The 23,720-nt window shown below is 41.7% G+C and overlaps 1 protein-coding gene across 1 annotated transcript; it reads left to right on the top strand.

The window, feature by feature from the left end:
- The first annotated feature begins 1,361 nt into the window (after positions 1-1,361).
- Positions 1,362-8,575, top strand: rsl24d1 (ribosomal L24 domain containing 1). The gene is made up of 6 exons (XM_033050065.1): positions 1,362-1,510; positions 4,036-4,149; positions 4,232-4,304; positions 5,723-5,786; positions 7,219-7,304; positions 7,457-8,575. The coding sequence occupies exons 1-6, from the start codon at positions 1,430-1,432 to the stop codon at positions 7,528-7,530; spliced, it is 492 nt and encodes a 163-aa protein (XP_032905956.1). The 5' UTR covers positions 1,362-1,429; the 3' UTR covers positions 7,531-8,575.
- The last annotated feature ends 15,145 nt before the right edge of the window (positions 8,576-23,720 follow it).

Below are 23,720 nucleotides of genomic sequence, written 5' to 3'. Positions count from 1 at the left end.
CAAATCTGGGATTATTGCTTTTCCACTGTGATAATCTATTCCATCTAAAGAAATTCCGGATTAAGGTTTTTAAAGAGTGGGCCTAATTTTCCTGCCTTCCTTCAAATTTCGAAGATCGTCTGGGATGCAAGTGGTTTCAAGTTTATGATGATGAAGAATGGATGGCAATATAATCACTCAAAACTGACAGCTGTCAACCTGTAGCATGATGAATTATGTTTCTTCCATTCATTATAATAGGAATTACTAATGCCATACACTAAATCTACCTTCAAAATACATTTCATTTTGATGGCACATGTCAGTGAAGGTAATAAATGTGTTAGTTTGTGAACAGCCCACCTTTCAAAGGAGGTTTTGCATAGATCCATGCATAGACTTTTTTGCATTTTAAATCAGAAAGAAGCATTTTTCTGCATAAAACCCAAGGTTTATTGAATGCATCTACACTCTAATTTGAAACTAATTTTGCTAAATTGATTAAATTTGCACATTGCTGAGTTATGGGCCTTTATGAGATGATTTGACTTGTTGAGCATTTGTCTCACTCACATCTACAGCAACTGTTCAAATCCTTCAGCGATAGTCATGCACAGAAAGCACAATTTCCCTTCTGTCGATGTTCATTTAGTAACAATATTAAGAGCTATCTACTACAGATAATCAGCACTTAACCACATCCACCACTGGTTCAGCTGATCTCCAAAGAATAAAGCTGGAAACCATACAATGGGTTTTACAACGCATTCAATGATACTTGTACCTGTGTTGAAGAACACTCTACAAATTCATTCTGTGGCTGTCACTGTGATTTAGATGGAGACTGCAGCAGGGAATTGGACAAATTGTACTTGTTATTGCTCCATCACTCCTACAAAATGCGATGCAAAAATCAAATAGCAGTAAATTGTTAATTTAGTACGGGGCTGCTTATTTTTGAATAGCTTACTGCCCAAACTTGATTAAATATGATACTGATGCCACAGTGGTGCGGCTAGTAGAGCTGCAGCCTCAGAGACCCGGATTCAATCCTGGCAGTGCTATCTATGTGGAGTTTTCATGCATTGATTAACCACGTGGGGGTCCTACTGATGTTTTGGTTTTCTCATAGCCCTCAATAACCCAATCTTACAAAAATATAACTATTTTCTCTCATAACTCATACTCCAAGGTAACTCTCGTCTCATATCCATTGAGTGCTTTCAACCAAAGATTATAGAGCAGCTATAATCTTTGCTTTCAACCTGACACCTTACCTCTGCCTCCTCTCCCTACCGACTCAGCATCTCCCCATTGCTCCACCTGCGTTCTGCTCCTCCGGCCCGCGCGGGGGCGCTGCAGCGCATGTCCGTCCGGGCCGGATGTGAGCTCACCCCCGGAAGCTGAGCGCCGCCATTTTGCTGGGCGAGGTGGCCGGTCGGCGGGCGCGATGCGCATCGAGAAGTGTTATTTCTGCTCGTCGCCCGTGTACCCGGGACACGGCATGATGTTCGTCCGCAACGACTGCAAGGTGAGGCCAGAGGGCAGCCGGTAACGAGGGCCAGGGCCGTGAACAGCGGTGTCCCTGACGCTGGTGGGGTGGGGATCAGGCGTTCTCCACGATGCCTTGTTGACGCTGCGTGGCGGGCGGGCGCCTGGCGCTCGGTTGTTGGCCCGCACAGGGTGGTGGGGGGTCGGTGGCCCACACAGGGTGGTGGGGGCTCAATGGGCAGCACAGGGTGATGGGGGGTTGGTGGCCCACACAGGGTGGTGGGGGCTCGGTGGGCAGCACAGGGTGGTGGGGGTTCAGTGGCCCACACAGGGTGGTGGGGGGTCGGTTGTTGACCCACACAGGGTGGTGGGGGGTCGGTTGTTGACCCACACAGGGTGGTGGGGGCTCGGTGGGCAGCACAGGGTGGTGGGGGCTCGGTGGGCAGCGCTTCACAGACATAACCCCACCGTATACACCAGTTTACATTGATGGCGCCGAAGTTGAAGTTCAAATTCCTAGGCGTCAATATCAGTAACAATTTCTCCTGGAGCACTCACATTAAAGCAACGACCACGGCGGCACACCAGCGCCTCTACTTCCTGAGAAGGCTTAGGAAGTTCGGCATATCCCCTACAACTCTCACTGACTTCTACATATGTGCCATAGAAAGCATTTTGTCATTGATACATCACTGCTTGGTTTGGGAACGGCTCCAACCAAGACTGCAATAAATTGCAGCGAATTGTGAATGCAGCCCAGACCATCACATAAACCAACCTCCCTTCCATTGATTCCGTTTATACTTCTTTAGCATAATCAAGGACCCTGGCCACTCCATCTTCTCCCTGCTCCCATCGAGCAAAATGTCTAGAAGTGTGAAACTGCACATCTCCAGATTCAGGGACAGTTTCTTCCCAGCTGTTATCAGGCAACTGAATCATCCTACCACAACTAGAGAGCAGTCTTGAACTACTATCTCCCTCATTGGTGACCCTTGTACTATCTTCGATCGGACTTTACCTTGCACTAAACTTTATTCCCTTATCCTGAGCACCTCGGCTTAGTAAACCTACACAATCTCCCGGTTGCTAAACGGTTTCACTCCCCCTCCTATTCTCATACTGACCTTTCTGTCCTGGGCCATCTCCACTGTCAGAGTGAGGCCCAATGCAAATTGGAGGAACAACACCTCATATTTTGCTTCTCTAAAGGGCCTGTCCAACTTGGTCGTCATTTGCGCGTCACGCAGATGGCGTGCAAAGATTTTGTACATACCAAAGTCCTGGGGCGCCATGCGTCACTGCCTACGTCACCACGCACCATGAGCGCGTAAATGATGACGCCCAAGTGGGTCAGGCCCTTAACATATTCTCTAACTCAAGTAACCCTTGCTTTCCTTCTTTCTTCATCACTCCTTCATCCTAGTTTTCCGACCTGTCTGACTGTCCTGATTTACATTGTATGCTTCAATGTCACCTTCCCCTAGCTAACAATAATCTATTCTTTATTTTCCTTGAGCTTCTTCCCCTTTGATCTCATTCTCACACTTTACCCATCCATATCTCTGTCTCCCCAGCGGGGTGGGAGGTTGCAACCTTCACGTGGTCTGCCCTGTTTCGACAATTGCAATCAACCTGGCGTGCACAATCAAATAAGATCAAATAGAACAAGTTGTCCGACAACTTTAGGCTCTGCACGCCATACGCAAGAAGAAGAAGAAGTCGAGTTACTCCAGCATTTTGTGTCTACCTATGTACTGCAAATGGATTGATTGTATTTCCGCTGACTGGTTAACCTGCAACAAACACTTTTCACCGTACCTGAAATTCTCCAGCATTGTGTGAGCAGTTTCCTGTTGAAGCCCGATCCGTCTGAAGAAGGGTTTCGGCTCGAAACGTTGCCTATTTCCTTCGCTCCATAAATGCTGCTGCACCCGCTGAGTTTCTCCAGCTTTTTTGTGTACTGAAGAAAAATAAATGTTCAATTGCATAGCATTGAAGAAAATTGTTGCATAGTTGAAATTCCAGGTAGCATAGTTGGTAAGTGTGAAGTCACAAGTCCCTCTAGATTCTGAAGAAGGGTCCTGACTCAAAACATCACCCGGTCATGTTCTCTAGGGGTGCTGCCTGACCCTCTGAGTTACGCCAGCATTCCTTGGAAAACCAGCATCTAGTTCCTTGTTTATACTGCAATCCTTTTACTCTTGCAGGGTGTTGACCAGTGGTAAAGTCACATCCTTTTACAGTGCCAGAGACCCAGGCTCCATCCTGCCTAAGGGTACTGTCTATATGAAGTTTGTATGTTCTCCCTGTGACCGTGGATTTGCCCCAGGTGCCCCAGCTTCCTCACACACTCCAAAGATGTACAAGTTTGTTGGATAATAGGCATCAGTAAAAAACGTAAATTGTCCCTAGTGTGTAGTATGTGGTAGTGTAATGGGGATCACAGGTCGGAGTGGACTCGGTGGGTCAAAGGGCCTATTTCGACGCTGTATAACTAAACACCACATGAACTATACAAATTATTGTTTAATTTATACAAATTATTATTTAAATATCTTCTAGGTTTTCAGATTCTGTGGATCAAAATGTCATAAGAATTTTAAGAAGAAGCGTAACCCAAGAAAGGTCAGGTGGACAAAGGCCTTCCGCAAGTCAGCTGGCAAAGAGTTGACAGTGGTAAGCAAGTAGCAACTCTCGCCTTCCTTTATATGGTTATCATTACAAATTGATGGTCTTGACACCTAATTTTTGTTTATAGGATAATTCATTTGAATTTGAAAAACGTAGGAATGTACCAGTCAAGTACCAGAGAGAGCTGTGGTCTCTGTCAGGTAAGCCATTCTTATGCTGCATCACGAATGCATTCAATATATTTCAGTCACTCCTGCAATCTTGATGAATCTAATGCAAATTATTCAGTGTATCTACAATTAGTCTCTTGCCGTTTAGCTTACACTGGCACAGAATGTAGCTCACTGGTAAAAAGAAAGCAAAGAAACTATGGAGTTTGGATGAAAAGTGAAGCAAATCTTTTAACCGTATAAATAATTGACTAGTGGTAATGCTTTTTGACATTTCAGATCTATTTAAAGTAGTGATGATCTTAAATGGAAGAATGAGCACTATGAGATTTGCAGGAGTTCTGTCTGCCTGATGTGAAGGATAGAGCTAAGGGTCACTTCAATGTGTGCTGAGGACCTGCATTTCTACAGCCTTTGAACAAATAGTATAGACTGAAATGTAATTGTTGTCATATATGGATTAGAGGCTGTTTCTGTAACGTTTTCACGTGTATTAAAGTAGAGGAATGTGAATCTAGTTGAAGTAAGCTATGGTTTCAATTTGCCTTGTAAATCATGTGCAAGCTTAGAGGCTGACTGCAGTACAGGAATTTCTTCTGCATTTTAAAGAAAAATTAGTCTTTGTAAGGCAAAAATAGGATTGGCAACATTGTGCAACAAATATTATTGTGTCTGGCAATAGAATGTTTGCAACACCCCAGTTAGGTTCTGCACATCAGCGAAATGTTTTTTTTAAGTCATAGTTTAATGCTGAATGATGTTGGAATAAATGATCTTCAATAAATGCATTTGGCTCGTGGAAAATTGCTGGTAGGTTTAACACACAAGGCAGGCTTTGTATGTCCTGACAACACCAGCAACTGAGCATCCTGAGGTGGCAAAGAAACACCACTGACAAATGTGGACCATCTGTGTGTCAGTCAATTGGCCCAGTTTTATATTTTTTAAACTTACATATTGTAAGTCTGAAAAAATCTGGTGCAATTAGTTAAAAATAGACATGTGTGACTTTGTTGCATTTTGGATTTGGTTCGGAGGGACGCCTTTTTCCTATATTAATTGGTTTTGGTTGGATGATTTACCGAAAGCCTCTATCCACCTCATTTGCCCTGAAACAATATCAAACCTTGGATTTGTGAAGTAAGAAATCCCAATATGCTCATAAGAGTGTTAATAACATTTCATTTCAGCTTTGAAGTCATTGGGCATTTGTCATCATCTAAGATCTTCATGTCATTACTGTGTATCAGTCGAAACTTTATTTTTGGTATGGTATTCAGGAATGAGTAACTACTAAGAATGGTGATTAGATAGTTATTGCAATTGTATCCTGTTTTGATTGTGTGTGCGATTGAGTAAATTGGCCTTTTCAAATCTTGTTTTTAGATTTTGTCCCATCAGTTTGCTCTTTGTTTTAATGACTCTCACAATGAAATTGTTTTTAACAGTTAAAGCAATGAAGAGAGTTGAGGAAATCAAACAGAAGCGCCAAGCAAGATTTGTTATGAACAGGTGAGTGCCAAATTGGGATTTTAAAAGAGATTAAATTACTTAATTATTTAGAATCCATTTGTCAATGACAATAGGTGCAGGAGTAGGACATTCAGCCCCTCGAGCCAGCACCGCTATTTAATGTGATTATGGCTGATCATCCACAATCAGTGCCCGTTCCTGTCTTCTCACCACATCCCCTGACACTGCTATCTTTAAGAACTCTTATCTAACTCTCTTGAAAGCATCCAGAGAATTGGCCTACAATGCCTTCTGAGGCAGAGAATTCCACAGATTCACAACTCTGGGTGAAATTTTTTTTCCTCATCTCCGTTCTAAATGGCCTACCCCTTATTCTTAAACTGTGGCCCCTGGTTCTGGACTCCACAACATCGGGAACATGTTTCCTGCCTCTAGCGTGTACAATCCCGTAACAATCTTAAATGTTTCAATAACAACCCCTCTCATCCTCCTAAATTCCAGAGTATACATTTTGTATTCCAAAGGTTTTGTATACAGATTAGTAAAATAATACTCCATGTGCTTCTCAAGTAATCAATTGCTTTAATATTCCATTTCATGGAATAACACTGTAGAAAAATACTACTTGCTTCTGCCTGTGTGGGACATTTATTATGTCCTAGGATGCTTCAAGGCATTAGATTTCAATAGTAATTCGGACATGGACTCGTAAACACACGTGGCATCTAGGCTGCACTTGGTCAACAGATGACCAATTAACCTGTGAGATTAATGTTGGCCACGATACCGGATGACTTATTTGGCATTGCAATGGGGTGTGTATTGTACAGATTATAATGTAGGTGCAGCCTTATGGCAATTTCTCAGTTAAATATAATGCTCACAGCCCTCTGCTGAAGTACATACTTGATGTTTTTAATTTTGAACCGTGAAGCCATTAACTCAATCTAACATGGTGCAAATCGCTTTAAACTGAAGGTGTTCTTGAGTTGCAGTGGGGATAAAATAGTGCAGAACTATTGATGTACAGTGACAGTCCGGTTTTTGGGAGTTTTGTATAGTAATGGAGAGACAATAGTGAGAATTTTCCACCTTATAATTGGAATCAAATGCATTCCAAGTTGGAAAGGGTGTGATAAAGGTGAATTCATAACATGTAGTCAATTTGTCAATGTGGTTAAATCATGAAAAGCAAGGAAAGGTGTGTTTGCACGTATTACACTGGAAAGCTTGCTACAGACAGGACAAAATGTCTAAAATTATTTTTGAATAATCAGTATTTATGTAATCAGTCATGTTTGTATTTATCTCTGGCGTTTAATCTTGCTGTACTGTTTGATTACAATTTCTAGTTATTCATGATCAGCTGGAATAAGCAGCTGAATCCTTATTAGCAAAACACATGTTTTGATAACTAATGTATAATAAAACTAGATTGCTGAAGTAATGAATATTCTGATTTGTGTTTAAGATTGAACAAAAGTAAAGTGTTACAGACAAAGGCCGACATCAAAGAGGTCAGACAGAACATCCATCTCATCAAGGCTCCTCATGCAGGTAATGATCTGAAATTTAGAACACCCTTGGTGTTTGAAGCAATTATACAAATACTCCAAATCAAATGTATAATGTAGATTGTTAAAATTTATTGCGATTTGTAAGTCTCCTGAAAATCACAGTTTAATACCTTTCATATTTTCTTTTAACAGACAAGTCAAAGAAATTGGAGGAAAAGATAGTGGAGACTTTGCCGGAAAATATGGAAATGGCAGAAGATTCTTAACTTTTACTGCCGGTAACCAGAAAGGACTGTATGAGATACGTGTGCAGCCGAGATCCCATTAATTTTCATCTGTCGAGCTGTGGATAAAATAAAATCTTAAAATTTATCCACTAGTGACCCAACAATCCTTTGTAACTCTTTGACCGATGTAATTTAAACAGGTGGGATATATCAGATTCACCTGTCTTGTCCTTCCAGGCTCCAGTTGACCTCCCTGACGTTGACTATTAAATATTCATAAAGCACTTCGCTTCCATAAAAGCAGAAAGAGCGATGATGGTAGATAAGCTGAACAGTTGGAAACCGCCTCCGTGGATTTGATTTAAATAACCTCAATATTTTTTCTCCCTTTATTATAAACCTCTTCCATAAGTATATTTTTAAATGGTTGTTGATTGAGTTGCTAGCTTCAAACGTTGCTGCTGTCGACTAGAAATGGAAAACTCCAGTCAACAGGTTAAAAATCTGTGATATCTTGATTTTGGAAAATCGTGATATTTATGCAAATATTTGATTACCTGTTTTCATTTGGTGAATTAAATTCGATATAATATATACTCTGGCTCAATTCTGATTGATATATGGCAGTGTTTACTGTATGGATAGTCCTCTCAGCCTTGTTCATCTCACCTCATAACGTATTATTTACACCTCTCCTTTGTATGTGTTCAGCTTTTCTTAAATGCAGCACTTTGTGTTTACTGTCTTTTCTGATCGTCCCATGTTATTGGTGTTAGTTTGAAGAATTATGCGCTGGGGACCCGCGTCGATCTGATCTTGGGCGCTTCTGCATGGTGCTTAATATCCTAATGATTTCCCAGATTACTGATTCATACCAATTCTAATTATAATTAATTCAAATTCTGTCAAATTTTACTGTTTGCTCTTTGTTTTCCTGACGATAATTTTGCTCGATTCGATTTATTGAACCCTATAATCTACATGTCAGTGCTTGATGTAAACTTAATGTGTTACCTATGCAAACTGAAGAGATGTGTTCTACAAAGTATAGGCACAAGAGACTGCAGAAGATAAAATCTTGAGTGAAAAAAAAGCAAACTGCTGGAGGAACTCAACAGGTCAGGCAGCATCTGTGGAAGGAAGTGAACAGCTGACATTTCAGGTTGTGACCCTGATGGAGTTGAGAGGAGATAGCTGGTAAAAAGTGAGGAGACAAGATGGGGCAAGAACTAACAATAAAGGTATTTGCAACATGCTCGATTCTTCATTTCACTCCCAGAGTAAAGTATAAGGGATATTTCAGTGAAGCATGAAAGATAGACATGAGAAAAGACAAACAAATTGTGAAGTTGTTCAAGAATTATACCATCCCTGTTCAACACTGAGTACTCTTGTGGTAGAATTGATTCTTTTGCTGGTTTGAAGTATGCATGTTCTATACTATTGCCCTCGAGAGATCAAGTGATTTAATGTTTTTCTTTGAAGCAGCCCATAAAATGTGTGGTTTGACAAATAATCTATCCACAGGCCGTCTATCTGGTGCTTAATATGTGCTTTTTAGCAGGAATGGTTAATAAATAGGGAGAATGAAGAAATTACATTGTCAAGCTTTTAGTTTAGAGATACAGAGGGGAGGTGTAAATGATACGTTATGAGGTGAGATGAACAGGCCCACCGACCCACCGAGTCCACACTGACCATCTCGGAGACGTGTGCTTTTAGTTTAGAGAGTGAGATACAGCATGGGAGCAGAGCCTTTTACATTAGTTTGTTATCCCACTTTCTCATCCACACCTTACAGAGTAGGGACAATTTTTACAAAGGCCAACTAGGCTTTGGGATGTGGGGGGAAACTGGAGCCCCCGGAGGAAACCTACACGACCACAGGGAGAATGTGTAAATTCCACACTGACAGCACCCGAGGTCAGGATTGAACCTGGGTCACTGGCTTTGAGTGGCAGCAGCTTCACCACTGTGCCACCCCAGTCAGTGAGTTCATTGGTCCTAATGTGCAGAGAAGTAGTAGACTCAGGGAGGAGTTGATGGGAATATAAAGATAATATAAGATTATTGTAAAAGTAAACGTTACTTGAAGGCGACAAGGACTCGAGCTGGATCTGCAACCCCAGATCTCTGCACACCAATGCTCCTAATATTTCTGCCATTTATTCTATAGGTTCTACCAGAATTTGACCTCAAAACAGTATTTCCTCATACTTGTCCATATTAAAGTCTTTTTTCCACAGCTGATCTATGTCTGTCTGTATTCTTAGACAAACTTCACTATCTATGACTACACTAATTTTAGTGTTGGCTGCATATCTAGCAATCAGACCACCTACATTCTCATCCAAGTCATTTATACCAGAAAAAACAAAAAGTTCCAACACTGATCTCCGCCACGCCATTACTTACAGACTTTCACTCAGAAAAACATCCTCCACCATAACCCTCTGTCTTCTATCAATGTGCCTATCTTGCATCCACAGTTTGTCCACACACTTCGGATCCATTGTGCCTTGACCTTCTGGACCACCTTACCACGCGGGACCTGGTCTAAATCTTGCTGAAATTCATGTAAATCACCTCTACAGTCATGTCTTGAATAATGTTCTTAGTTATTGCCTCTAAATAATTCAATCAGAGTCATATTTTCATTGCACAAGACCAAATTCCTCCCTGGCTTTCCAAATGAACATAAATCCTGTCCCTCAGAAATCTTCTCAAATAACTTACCGACCACTGATGTAAGGCTCACAGACAGAGGGCGGCATGGTGGCGCAGTGGTAGAGCTGCTGCCTACAGCGCCAGAGACAGGTTCGATCCTGACCATGGGTGCTGTCTGAACGGAGTTTGTACATTCTCCCTGTGACCTGCGTGGGTTTTCGCCGAGATTCCTCCCACACTCCAAAGATGTACAGGTTTGTAGGTTAAATGACTTGGTATTTAAAAAAAAATGGCCCTAGTGTGTGTAGGGTATTGTTAATGTACGGGGATCGCTGGTTGGTGCAGACTCGGGCCGAAGGGCCTGTTTCTGTATTTTATCTCCAAACAACTAAAACTAAACATGCAGTTTCTGGACCTTTCTGAACAAGGGCACCATTTATCAAAGCCCCATTCTTCTGGTACCTCACACATGGCTAATGAAGATGCATAAATCTCTGCCAATGCACCAGCAATGTCCTCCCTTGCTTCCTTTAGCATCCTTGGATGATCCAGTTAGACCCAGAGGGTTTATCACATATGATATGCACTGATATTTGGAACACTTCTTCCTTCAAGATAGGAGTCCAGAATATCCTTAACTCTCCAGCCTCCACTGTAGGGAATCAGATTTGAAATGACAATAGGTGTGGGTGGGGACTGAAGGGAGAACTATAATTTTCAGATTACTGCAATTGTGGGCTGCATCAGTGAGGGAAGGGAAGCTGAATACAGAGGTGTAGTCAACATGCATTTTTTTGCAGGATGTGGGCTGAATCACCTGCAGCTCAACACTGACAGAACTAAGGAGTTAATGATGGACTTTAGGAGGAGAGGAACTCCCCTGTCTCCAGCAATGGTGTGGATGTGCATTGTACCAGGGAGTACAAATACGTTGGCATGTACCTGGACTGCAAACTGGACTGGTCAAGGAACGCTGAGGCCCTGTACAAGAGAGAGCCAGCAGTATTTTTTTGAGAAGGCTCCATTCCTTCAACGTCTGCAGTAAGATGCTGCAGATGTTCTACCAATCAGTGGTAGTCAGTGCCTCTTCTCCGCTGCTGTGTGCTGGGGCAGTGGGGCGAAGGCCGTGAACACCAATAGGATTAACAAACCCATCAGGAAGGCTGGCACCCTCCTGGGAACGGAGTTGGATTCATTGAGCTGGTCTTGGATTGGAGAATGCTATTCAAATTGCAGAACATTCTGGACAATACAGCTCCCTCCCTCCATGCCACACTGGTCAACCAGAAGAGTACCTTCAGCAACAGACTGGTTCCACCAAGATGCAGGACACAGGAGATCCTACTTCCCTGTGCCTGTCAAACTGTACAACTCCTCTCCCTTCTGTCATGGGGTAGACAAGGACTGACCCCTCCCCGCCATCTCCATTCCTTTCCACCCGTCACTTTAATTTCATGTTTCTTGTATTTTTATGACTGTTGGCAAATCAATTTCTCTCCTGGGATAAATAAAGTTCTTTCGTATCGTACCGTATAAGCACATCTGATGATGACGAGGCACATGACACATCTGATGTCTTGGAGCACCAAGAAGAAGGAAGGGCCATATAAGGGTCATGCAGCACGGAAACAGGCCCTTTGAGCCATGCCCACCAAGATGCCCCATCTACACTTGTCGCACCTGCCCGTGTTTGGCCAATATCTCTCTAAGGCCAATATGCCAAAAGCCTCCTTGATCACATGATCCAACTGTAACACCACTTTCAAGGAACTTTGGACCTGCGCTCCTAGATCCCTCTGTCCTTCAGCACTCACCAGGGCCTGCCATTCACACTGAAAGTTCTGCCGTGGTTTGACTTCCCAAAATTATCTTGCACATATCAGCATTCACTTCATTCACCATTAATCAGCCCACTTGGCCAACAGATCAAGATCCTTTCGTAAGATCAAGTAAACTATGATGTTCAACCATGAGGTTGAATATCATTGACTTTATAAGAGATTCATTTGGAAATATTTCACATTTCCTCATTCGAAAACCCGGCACTAAAAATTCTATTGCAATTAAAAATTGTAAGCAATTATTTCCCTTGAGTGCTGTAGCCTGGAGGAAGTCATTTTTGTTTAAGGAAACAAAACTTCCTTAATCTCTTTACAAGCCAATTATGGAAAGTTCACAAATTTGTTGTTTCCTGGAGCTAACTTCTTCAGCTTTGATCCAAACTTTGACCTCATCTGCACCATTAAATATTTAATGACATAAGTAAAGTATTACATATCAAATTGTGCAGATGAGGAAGTTTGTTTAGAACATAGAACAGTACAGCATAGGAACAGACCTGGCCCACAATGTCCATGCCGTACATGGTATCAGGATTATCTTAACTCCTCTGACTGTATGTGGTCCATATCCCCCTATTTTTTGCGTGTCCATATGCCTACCTAAAAGCCAGTCATATCAGCTTCCACCACCACACCCACTATCTGGGTAAAAAAGAATCTGCCCCGCACATCTCATTTTAAAGCTACTATAGTCTATGACAATTCCACCATGGGAAGGGTGCCTCTCATCATTTTATATACTTTTATACGTCTTCCCCTCAGACTCCAACATGCCAGAGGAAACAACCTCTCCTGTTAGCTAATATCCTCTAAATGAATTAGTTTCCCTCCAACTTGTATTAGCTGGATTCTCATGGAGTCATACAGTGTGGAAACAGGCCCTTCATCCCAACTTGCCCACACCGACCAACATGTCCCATCTACACTAGTCCCACCTGCCTGCAATTGGCCTATATCCCTCCAAACCTGTCCTATCCATGTACCTGTCCAATAATTTCTTAAACATTGTAATAGTCCCTGCCTCAACTACCTCCACTGGCAGCTGATTCCATCCACCCACTACCCTTCGTGTGAAAAAGTTGCCCCTCAGATCTTTCCCCCTTCACCTCATGTCGCACTTTTTTTGCCTCTAACTGCTCTGATTCAAGAACTTCCCCCCTCCATTACCTCATTTAAAAACCTACTCCACTTATTTGTAATTTTCTCCATGGATACTATCAGTATGAAGAAGGGTACTGACCTGAAACATCACTATCTATGTACTTCAGAGATGCTGCCTGATCTGCTGAGTTACTCCAGCATCTGCATTTGCTTGTGTCTTTCAGTTATCATTCCCTGGTTTAAATCTGGTTAGCCCAGTTCTAAAGATTTATGAATCTTATTTTTAATCTCAACATCAGACACTTGCTTTCAATGCTCAAAGGCCAGTCCCTCCATTCTCTTCTGGTGGATAGTGATAGGTCCAATGGCTCCTTGCCAAATTGCTCCCAGGAACTTGAATCTCTGCCATCTCTTTAACTGAAGTTGTGCACCAACCTTCAGCTTTATGGGCTTATTTTAAGCAGTCCATTGTGGCAGTCCCTGCCGCTACACCACTCAGAATAAGCATTTTTAATTGCAGTGAATTTCCTGAAAAGGTTTATAGCCTGGTTATAAGTGTGGATAGGGTCAGTTGCTAGCACCCAACTTCACATTGAAATAATGCATTCAATCTTTGAATGGATAACAGTTGCTTTCATATTTAACATTGATGTGCAATTTGTGAAATACCGATTGTTAAGATTTCCGTGTGTTCTATTCTTTTGTCCACATATAATGTCTCCGGGAGTGATAATTTTGCTGTCATTAAAGAAAAATAATTTCCAGTTATTTAATTTTTGAGTAAATGAAATAAGCATTACTCATCATATTTTTAATTTGACAGAACTATGGCATGCAATTCTGCAATTAGTGACAGCCATAAGACCGAGAGCTGGTCATAAATTGGCCTAACACCATGTTTCAATGGTGATAATGAGGAACATTTTAAAGGAATTAAATATTAAACAAGTGGAGATACAGTTGGTAATCATATGAGAATTTTATCGGAATCTTTACTAATGTATAATACAAGGGATGGTGGATTGATCTGAAATTTGATTGGAGATGATGAGAATTTGTTTTCTGATGTTATTCCCCTTACAAACTAGATAAATGCAGAGTTATGTTCATATAATTCCACAATATTGCTGAAGAAGGAATACTCAACAGAGAACGAGAGGTCGGTAATTTGTAACAATTCTGTGCATTAATTTGATGGTTTTTCTCAGCAGGGGAGCTTGCTACTTAAGAGGCATTGAGAGTGAAGGAATAATCAAACCAATTGAATGTGAAGTTCAATTTAAAAAATTTGCAAAGAGGTGTATTCTATGGATAAATAACAAAACTGGAATAATTGAAATGTGAGTGGAAAGCCTGACAGGAAAGTATAATGAGTTAGAGTGTGGAAGTCGAATGAATATGTTTACAGTATAATCTTGCTCTTGAATGGTCTAATGACATTTTATTTGTTACATTAGAAGTATTATACGCCACGTTTTCAAGAGAGAGTTAGATTTAGATCTTAGGGCTAAGGGCTAAGGGAATCAAGGGATATGGGGAAAAAGCCGGAATGGGGTAGTGATTTTGGAGGATCTGCCATGATCATATTGAATGGCGGTGCTGGCTCGAATGGCCTACTCCTGCACATATTTTCTATGTTTCTATGCTGTTTGTTGATTATAAAAAATAATCTTGAGGTCTAAATACATTTTGCTTGATAATATGGTGAGAGATATAAGTAAGAGCAAAGTTTCAACAATATAGTTAAGCTAAAGAAAAGCGTTGCTGGGATTTAATGGTTATGCCAAAGGAGCTTCTGTGAAATGAAATGATGGAGGCCCAGAAACAACATTTATACCAAGAGGGGATCAACACAAGAGATTTGATCAACAGAATATGCATTTCCAAATAAGGTGACTGAGCTCATTTGGGTAATTACAAGCAATTAGTTTAACATCTGCAGTTGAAAACAATTTGGAATCACAATGAAAGGAATTAATTAGCAGCAGTGAACACATTTCAGAAAAAAAAATAACATGAGAACAAGGTTGAAGAAAATACATCAGATGTAAAATAGATGGGCTTCTACAAAGCCTTGGGCAATATACCGAGGGGAGGCTATATTTGAGGATAAGAAGTCATGTAGAATTAAGTGTGATTACCTGCTAGTTCTCAATATTAAGAAGATACATTGTCAATATCTGACTCTTTTTTTTCTGTTGGGAGATAGCTTTCTACTAAGATTACAAGCTTACCAATCCTCTCCTCCCATCTCTCAGTTTACTCATTTTTGTGTACCTTAACGTTACCTATTTCCTTCGCTCCATAGATGCTGCTGCACCCGCTGAGTTTCTCCAGCATTTTTGTGTACCTTCCCCGGTGGCTCAGCACTTCAACTCCCCCTCCCATTCCCAATCCGACCTCTCTGTCCTGGGTCTCCTCCATTGCCAGAGTGAGCAATACCGGAAATTGGAGGAACAACACCTCATATTTCGCCTGGGTAGCTTGCGTCCGGCGGGCATGAACATTGAATTCTCCCAATTTTGCTAGCCCTTGCTGTCTTCTCCCCTTCCTTAACCCTCGAGCTGTCTCCTCCCATCCCCCCGCCCTCGGGCTCCACCTCCTCCCTATTTCCTTCCTTCTTCCCCCCCTACCCCCTATCAGTCGGAAGAAGGGTTTCGGCCCGAAACGTTACCTATTTCCTTCGCTCCATAGATGCTGCTGCACCCGCTGAGTTTCTCCAGCATTTTTGTGCACCTTCTCAGTTTACCTCATTAGATATTCCCCTCGCACCACCTCTCTGCAGCTTTACAAGCTTCTTTTGTCTACTTTTCAGTTCTGGTGAATGATCGCTGACCTGAAACGTTGGCTGTTTCTTACCACAGATGCGGTCTGGCCTGCTGAGTGTTCCCAGCATTTCATGGTTTTGTTTAGAAATTCAGCATCTGCAGTTTTTTTTTAATTTTTCCTTGGACGTTGAGGGCAGTTTCTCAATCGTTTTGCAAACGTCCCCAAATAAATTTACTCCTGGACCGCAATGGAAAAGCAAAGAACTGTAAATGGGTCGATTGTAATCGTGCATTGTCTTTCCACTGACTGGATAGCACGCAACAAAAGCTTTTCACTGTACCTCGGTACACGTGACAATATACTAAACTAAATTAAAATATGGGAGTAGGCAAGAATTCACAAAGCATTAAGAGCCCCACCTCAAGTGAGGGTTGAAAAAGATTTAGTGAATGTTTTTTTTTTAATTGTTTGCTTGAGAAATGGCATCGTATAGCATTATTAACTGGAATTAACACAGTGGATTTATGGGACTGCTAGTCTGCACATCTGCTGGCAATTCCCCCCAAAACGTCAGAATTCATGTTTATTGTTTAAATAAGTGACCTTCAAGACGCAATGCATGATTAGAAGGAACAAATGCCTTTGAAATGAAAGGCAGATGTGAACTTAAATAGTATTTAATATTAGGCAGTCTGGTCTCATGTCCCTTGACTGGTTTGGCGTATGAGCAGGGCCGTCCTAACGCATGGGCACGCTGGCCAGTTGCCCGGGGCCCCACGAGCAAAGGGGCCCCATGATAATCTATGTATTGTAGAATGTTATTGTAGAACATGAAAACGGAGAAGAACATCGCAAGTGCATGACGGCATATTTGATTCTGCATAAAGAAACTGGAAGTGTAGGGGCCCCAGTGCACTGCTTTGCCCGGGGGCCTATCATGCTGTTGGGTATGAGCAAAGGTGTTATACAGTTGGACAAGAATTAAAATGATGTTCATTGAAGAATATGAACGTTAAAGCCTGCGGCTACAATTGGTAACCAAGTGCATTGCTATTTGATGTGAGGGTTGTGTAGGAAGAGCTGCAGAACTATAATGGTGACAAAAAGAAGACACACGGTGCTGGAGTAACTCAACGGGTCAGGCGGTATCACCAGAGAACATGGAAAGGCAACTTTTTGGGTCAAAATGCTGCCTGACCCGCTCAGTTACTCCAGCACGTTGCGTCCTTTTCTGTAAACCAGAATCTGCAGTTCCTTGTTCATGAGTGACAGGAGCAGAATTAGGCCATTCGTCCCATCAAGTCTACTCCGCCATTCAATCATGGCTGAACTATCTCTCCCTCCTAAACCATTCTTCTGCCTTCTCCCCATAACCCCTGACACCTGTACTACCTGTATATCTACAACTCCCTGCACCACATTGTTTCAAAAAGTACATCGTATTTCCAGCTGTTGAGGGGAACTTGGGGAGTTGGCAAGAAAGGCTGGGCTTGACATAATTGTCCACATTGTGAGACAGAATTGAAGACAATTGATTTTGCATGGTACACTGCTTTGTTTGTTGCCTTTTATTGTGGGTGTTCGTAGAATCCCTGTTCTTGTTAGGCTGTCAAGGTTGTTACAGATTTAATAAGAGAAGGATAGTTATGTAGCCTTTATAACTTGGGTCATGGAACATGATGGGCACACATCTTGAAATTACTGAGCTTCAGTTACCTACTTTGCTTTGTATTGTTTTCTACAACTAGATTAATGAGTTTGGAACATTTACAATGCAATTCAGTGGTCTGATTGATTGTTAATGGCCTGAAGAAGCAATGGAGGGTGTCTTCATCTCATGAAGTGCTCTCACTGGTTTACTCATCCAAATTGCTATAATTACTTGTTGCTTTGCTTTCCAATTGCCAGCCACAGAATTCTGCATTGCTTGAATTAAATGATTTTTAAAACTGAGTAGTCGCTTTACAGTAATTTTAACATATTTTTATTTAAAGCTTGTGTCACGTTTGGCTGCAAGTTAACTAATTTCACAAGCAAAATGTTATCTGGAATAAATGGTAGCACATTTTGATCTGGTATTTTCAATGGAATGAAAATGCTTCACCTTTGATAAGAATATTACTATATTCTCTATATTCTCTGTATTACTATATATATTACTATAGTCGCTGCCTCAGAGGGCGGTGGAGGCTGGTTCTCTGGATACATTCAAGAGAGAGTTATACAGAGCTCTTAAAGCTAGCGGAGTCAAGGGATATGGGGAGAAAGCAGGAACGGGGTACTGATTGTGGATGATCAGCCAGGATCACGTTGAATGGGGGTGCTGGCTCGAGGGGCCGAATGGCCTACTCATGCACCGATTGTCTATTGTCTATAAAGAAAAATGTTAATGAAGTAGGGAGTTTAGTCAGGGAAATTGTGTTCTGTGTGGGATTGATTTTTAAAAATTGACTAGGGCCATTGGGGATGTTCAATGATTTCACTTTTGCAGGTGATTGAGTTTTTTAAATGAATTGTTTCATATGAAACTAATAAAAGATAAATTAGATGAATGTCCTGCTTTGGAAGGAGGATTTATAAGGAAGCTGAGCCTGGATATAACAGGCTCCATGGAATCTATGGCCCTCTAATCCAAGCGAAGGACCTGTAGTTGTGTCATTAGTCTGCTTAAGAGCTCATTCCATTCAGTGGTAGTCACTTCATAATTGATGGAGTTTTCATCTTTAAAAGTGACATGGTGAACATGGGTAATGAGAGGCCCATTAGTTTGGTAAAACGTACAGGTTTGTAGGTTATTTGGCTTGGTATAGGTATAAATTGTCCCTAGTGTGTGTAGGATAGTGTTAATGTGTGGGGATCGCTGGTTGGTGCGGACTCGGTGGGCTGAAGGTTTGTTTCCGCACTGTATCTCTAAACTAAAAAAAACTGCTGGTACTCAGCACATCAAGCATCGTAGATGCAGCGACAAGCTGGAAGGTGATGTGGAAACAAGAGGCTGTGGATCTGATATGGAAGGAAGGTGATGTGGAACCAGATGAGGCAGGGATGATGGGCAGAGTGAACCAGTTGTGGGAGGGGATGGAAGACCCAGTTGGTGTAGTGTGTGAAAGATTTGGAACTTTTGCCTGAAAACAAATGGCAGGAAGTTAATATGAAGGGAATAGATTGTGCTCTAGTTATCAGCTACATTAATTAGTCAGTGGCCAATGGTCACAAATTTACATTGAGCACTTGCCAGAGGATATTTTGCTCCCTTTCCCATATGTTTAGCTTGATTCTTGTTTCGATAAGCGGATTATGCAGATGTACAGTATTTACTGTGGCTGTAGCAGTCGCGTTGAGTAATGTTTTCAACACAATATTGTTCTATTAATTTTCTGTTGTTTGGCAGCTCACTGTGGTATCATTTATATCGGGGAAAATTGCTACTTCTGAATTGAATGCTTAATCACAGGACATATTTGAACAGCTGTGGGTGTAATGAAAGCTTAAAACTGAAATTGGCCAGCACATAATATTTCCAATTTTACTGCATTGGAAAAACACTGAACAATATGTGCACTTGTAAAGTTTATCTGCCCATAATTTAATTTAAATGTTAATTAACAGTATGTGATGGAAAGCACAACCTACAGCTAGATATATAGGCAGATCTGTACATTTGGCAAATGTAATCATTTTGGTTACCAATGCTTAATTTTTAAACTACTTATTTTTAAACTGATTTCTTGTTTCGAAGTGTATTTTGCACTGCTATATCAATCGAGAATCTATAATGGGTTTTCAAGGTAGCGTGGGCTCAAAGGAGAAGTGAGGGCGAATTGTTCTTGCCAGCATAGATGTTGGAGTTTGCTTTCTTTAATTCAACCTGTAATAATTGTCTACATTTGTGTGTTTTGTATTTGATTACTTTTCCCAGTAAATCATCTCAGCTCTGGACTTATGGTAGGTTTCAGACATGCTGATCGCCAGTGTCGGTGGTGTTGGTCTGCATGTACCTTTAGTTTTGTTTATTATTGTCACGTGTTGAGGTACAGTGAAAAGATTTTTTATTGTGTGCTATCCTGTCAACAAAAAGACTAAACATTATTACAATCAAGCCGCCAGAGTGTACGGATTAATAACGATTTAAAAAAGTGTTGCAATTGTAATGTTTGATAGCTGAACCCTTTCTGGGCCCAGCATGCAAGGCAACGCCTGGTTTTGCCGCCGTCTAAGCGAAGATTTCTATCAACCTGGACCAATGCATGGTTCCCAAATCCCATATCCCCACATCCTCAGTCCTCCAGCTGTAACATGCACATACTGAGCTCCAGCCCAGCACTTCCCCGTTTTCATTTTGCCTTCCAACATCGCGGCATGGTGGCACAACGGTAGAGTTGCTGCCTCACAGCGCCAGAGACCCGGGTTCGATCCTCACTACGGGTGCTGTCTGTACGGTGTTTGAACGTTCTCCCCTTGACCTGTGTTGGTTCTCTCCGGTAGCTCCGGATTCCTCCCACACTTCAAAGACGTACAGATTTGTAGGCTAATTGGCTTGGTATAGAAAGTAAATTGCCTCTAGTGTGTGTAGGATAGTGTTAGTGTGTGGGGATCATGGTCGGCACTGACTTGGTGGGCTGAAGGGCCTGTTTACCTGCTGTGTCTCTAAACTAGACTAAAACTAAATCTCAAATCTCACCTTTAGTATTTACCTTTTGATGTTGTAATGTTGGGTAATGTTGTAAAAGCTGCCACTGGGTATGAGTGGAGGTAGCTTGGGAAGTTGCGGGAGGGAGTGACAGGTAGTTGAGCGCAGTGGAAGAGGAAGAAACAGGGAAGCAACTTCAACTTGGCTTTATAATGGTTCGTTATTTTTTCTTGCCTTTCACTGACATTAAACCTCTGCTCATGTTCTATCAGATCAAGAACCTTTTCTGAAATCAAAATAGAAAGTGTTGGAATTTTTCAGCAGCTCAAGCCGAATCTGTGGAGAGAAAGAGCAGGACTGAATTAACCCAGTGTTAACCCAGGGTGTTTCCAGCATTCTCTGTTTTTACTTCAGATTTCCAGCACACGCAGTCTTTTTTGATTTTTCAGAATCTTTACACTCTCCTCCATATGAGTCTGATTAATTATACATACCAATGTAATGGATTGAAATGGCAACTTTTTATGACATCTCATTATTTCAGTTCTGAGTCCCCCTGAAGTTGGCTACAAATTCAGTATTTAATTTCCAGAAGCTGTGGCATGTTTAATTTAATTTTGGGAATGATTCTGCTTTGCCATTATAATCGGCCTGTTTGCAGACTCCGGCCGCACGTTTGATGTTCCCACCTGAAGATTAGCGACCGGTGCCTGGTTGGGCTTTGTCGACTTGCATCGGTTTGCTGCAGGCCAAGACATGAATAATTCATGCAGTTTTCAGAGTTTCCCACAAATCAACCAGATCGAGTTCTGTCCATAAATCTCACTTTCATCTTCTCAGTTCATTTAAACTTGAGCTGGCCGTTAAAATAAAACACCCATTGGCGAGGGTTTGTTTCCAGCACTATGGCGCAGCAGCTGAAGTGGCTGTTCTATGTACAAATCCTTCAATCTCTGATGTTTACTCTTTGTGCAATGTGCAGGAGTAGGTTAAAGGGAAGATTGTTAGAGGAAGAAGCAAGATGGTGGCACTGGGGCGCATCACTTTCTCCCTGGTAATAGCCACTCCACTAACTTCCACCCCCTGACTCCAGCTCTGCCTGCGAAGGTGGGGCCTGTCAGCTCCTCATCTGCTCCCACCTGATCACACGTCTGACAATGAACTCCCCACCCTACTGTTAGACATTGAACTGCTCAGTGTAGGAAGGAACTGCAGATGCTGGTTTAAACTGAAGATAGACAGAAAAATCTGGCGTAACAGCAGGACAGGCAGCATCTCCGGAGAGAAGGAATGTGTGACATTTTGGGTCAAGACCCTTCTTCAGGCTGCTCAGCACTACTTGGTTCTCTCCCTTGTTCTGCTCACTGATCCGGTTTAAATCATTCACCATTTTAATTGACGCTACGTGGCGCAGTCCTGCGTGTTAAGAAACATCTTTAATATGACCTCAGCAGGGAAATATTGTGCATTCCTGGCAACGTCACAGCAATACTAAGCACAAATACATTTTCAGTTCTGTTTATCCCTTGGGCATCACCCAAACTATCCATGTACCATTGATCGCTTGATAGATTGCTGGCCCAAAGAATCCTTTATTCTAGGTTCATTGCAAAGATGATGAGAATCATATTTCAACCTAATTAATCTGGGAACAGTGCAGAGAAGATTTTCAAAGATGTTGCCAGGACTTGAGGGCCTGAACTAGAGTGGGAGGTTGGGTAAGGCTTGGATTGTATTCCCTGGAGCGCAGGAGGATGAGAGGTAATCTTACGGAGGTGTATAAGATCATGAGTGGAATAGATAGGACGATACAAAGTATTTCACCCAGAGTAGGGGAATCAAGAACCAGAGGGCATAAGTTCAAAGAGAGAGGGGAAAAATGTAATGAGAATGTGAGGGGGCAACTTTTTCACAGAGGGTGGTGGGTATATGGAATGAGCTGCCGGAGGATGAAACGATAACAACATTTAAAAGATATTTGGACTGATGCATGACACACAGACGCGTCGCACAGACACATAAGCACCTTAGTCTGTTGAACTGTTTTGACTGTTTCACTGTTCTATTACAATCCATGTTCTCGGGATATCAATATCTAAATCCAAATTTTACTAGTTATTTATGTTATAACCGGTTAGAAGCTGCATACCAAATCTCGTTGCGCTTATGTGCAATGACAATAAAATATATTATTATTATTATTATTATTAACACATGAAAGGTTTAGGATATATGCCAAAAGCAAGCAGGTGGGATTAGTGTCAAAGGGCACCTTAGTCAGCATGGGCAAGTTGGGCTGTTTCCATGTTGTATGAACTGATGACGCGCATTGTCCAGGTAAAATCGCTTTACCAGAAGTTCTCCTCTGATAACATAAGGCAAAGGTAGGTTGCACACTAGTTAACAATAAGAGCATTTACACTGGACTGGACCGATAAGCCAATATCAACAACAGGTTAAATGTATTTGCTACAAATAGATAAATTAATCTACAGTGTGTTTGATTTGTTCTCTATGCAGGAAAAGTGCCAAAGTCTATTCAAAGATGCCAATAATAACTGAAACATATAATTATCATTAAATCAAAGGTACTAGATGATGTTGCAGAAATGCTGATCCTGAGGGAATAGACATTCCCTTCAGAGAATCAGATCAACTTTAATTAGAAACAATTTAGGGTAAACACTGTGACCAATATTTAATGTGTAGGAAGGAACTGCAGATGCTGGTTTAAACCGAGCCGACAGCGTCTCTGGAGAGAAGGGATGCATGACGTTTCGGGTCGAGACCCTTCTTCAGACTGAAAGTCATGGGAAAGGGAAACGAGAGATATAGACGATGCTGTAGAGAGATATAGAACAATGAATGAATGATGTGCAAAAAAGAACGATGATAAAGGAAATGCCATTGTTAGCTGTTGTTGGATGAAAACGAGAAGGGGGAAAGCATGGAATAATCTCCACCCAACTATAGTTACAACTAAATTTAAAGTAGCTCTTTCTTCCCAATAACCCTTTCTGGCTTAAGCCCTCCCTTCACCACCTCCAGTTTAAATTCCATTTGGAATATTTTGGGGGACCAAGAAACCAAGAACCAAGAACCAAGGGTGTGACTTGGGCGGAGGAGGGATGGAGAGAGAGGGAATGCCGGAGTTACACGAAGTTAGAGAAATCAATATTCATACCACGGCTGTAAGCTGTCCAAGCAAACTATGAGATGCT

This window comes from Amblyraja radiata, chromosome 34 (assembly GCF_010909765.2).
Source record: "Amblyraja radiata isolate CabotCenter1 chromosome 34, sAmbRad1.1.pri, whole genome shotgun sequence".
Classification (NCBI taxonomy): Eukaryota; Metazoa; Chordata; class Chondrichthyes; order Rajiformes; family Rajidae; genus Amblyraja; species Amblyraja radiata.
This window is presented reverse-complemented; position numbering and strand designations above follow the sequence as displayed.

Excerpts from the sequence above, each read along its gene's own strand:
- rsl24d1 (XM_033050065.1), top strand. The coding sequence starts at position 1,430 with ATGCGCATCGAGAAGTGTTATTTCTGCTCGTCGCCCGTGTACCCGGGA. Across the intron at positions 4,150-4,231 it reads CTGGCAAAGAGTTGACAGTG|GATAATTCATTTGAATTTGA; the intron begins GTAAGCAAGTAG and ends TTTTGTTTATAG. Across the intron at positions 5,787-7,218 it reads GCAAGATTTGTTATGAACAG|ATTGAACAAAAGTAAAGTGT; the intron begins GTGAGTGCCAAA and ends TTTGTGTTTAAG.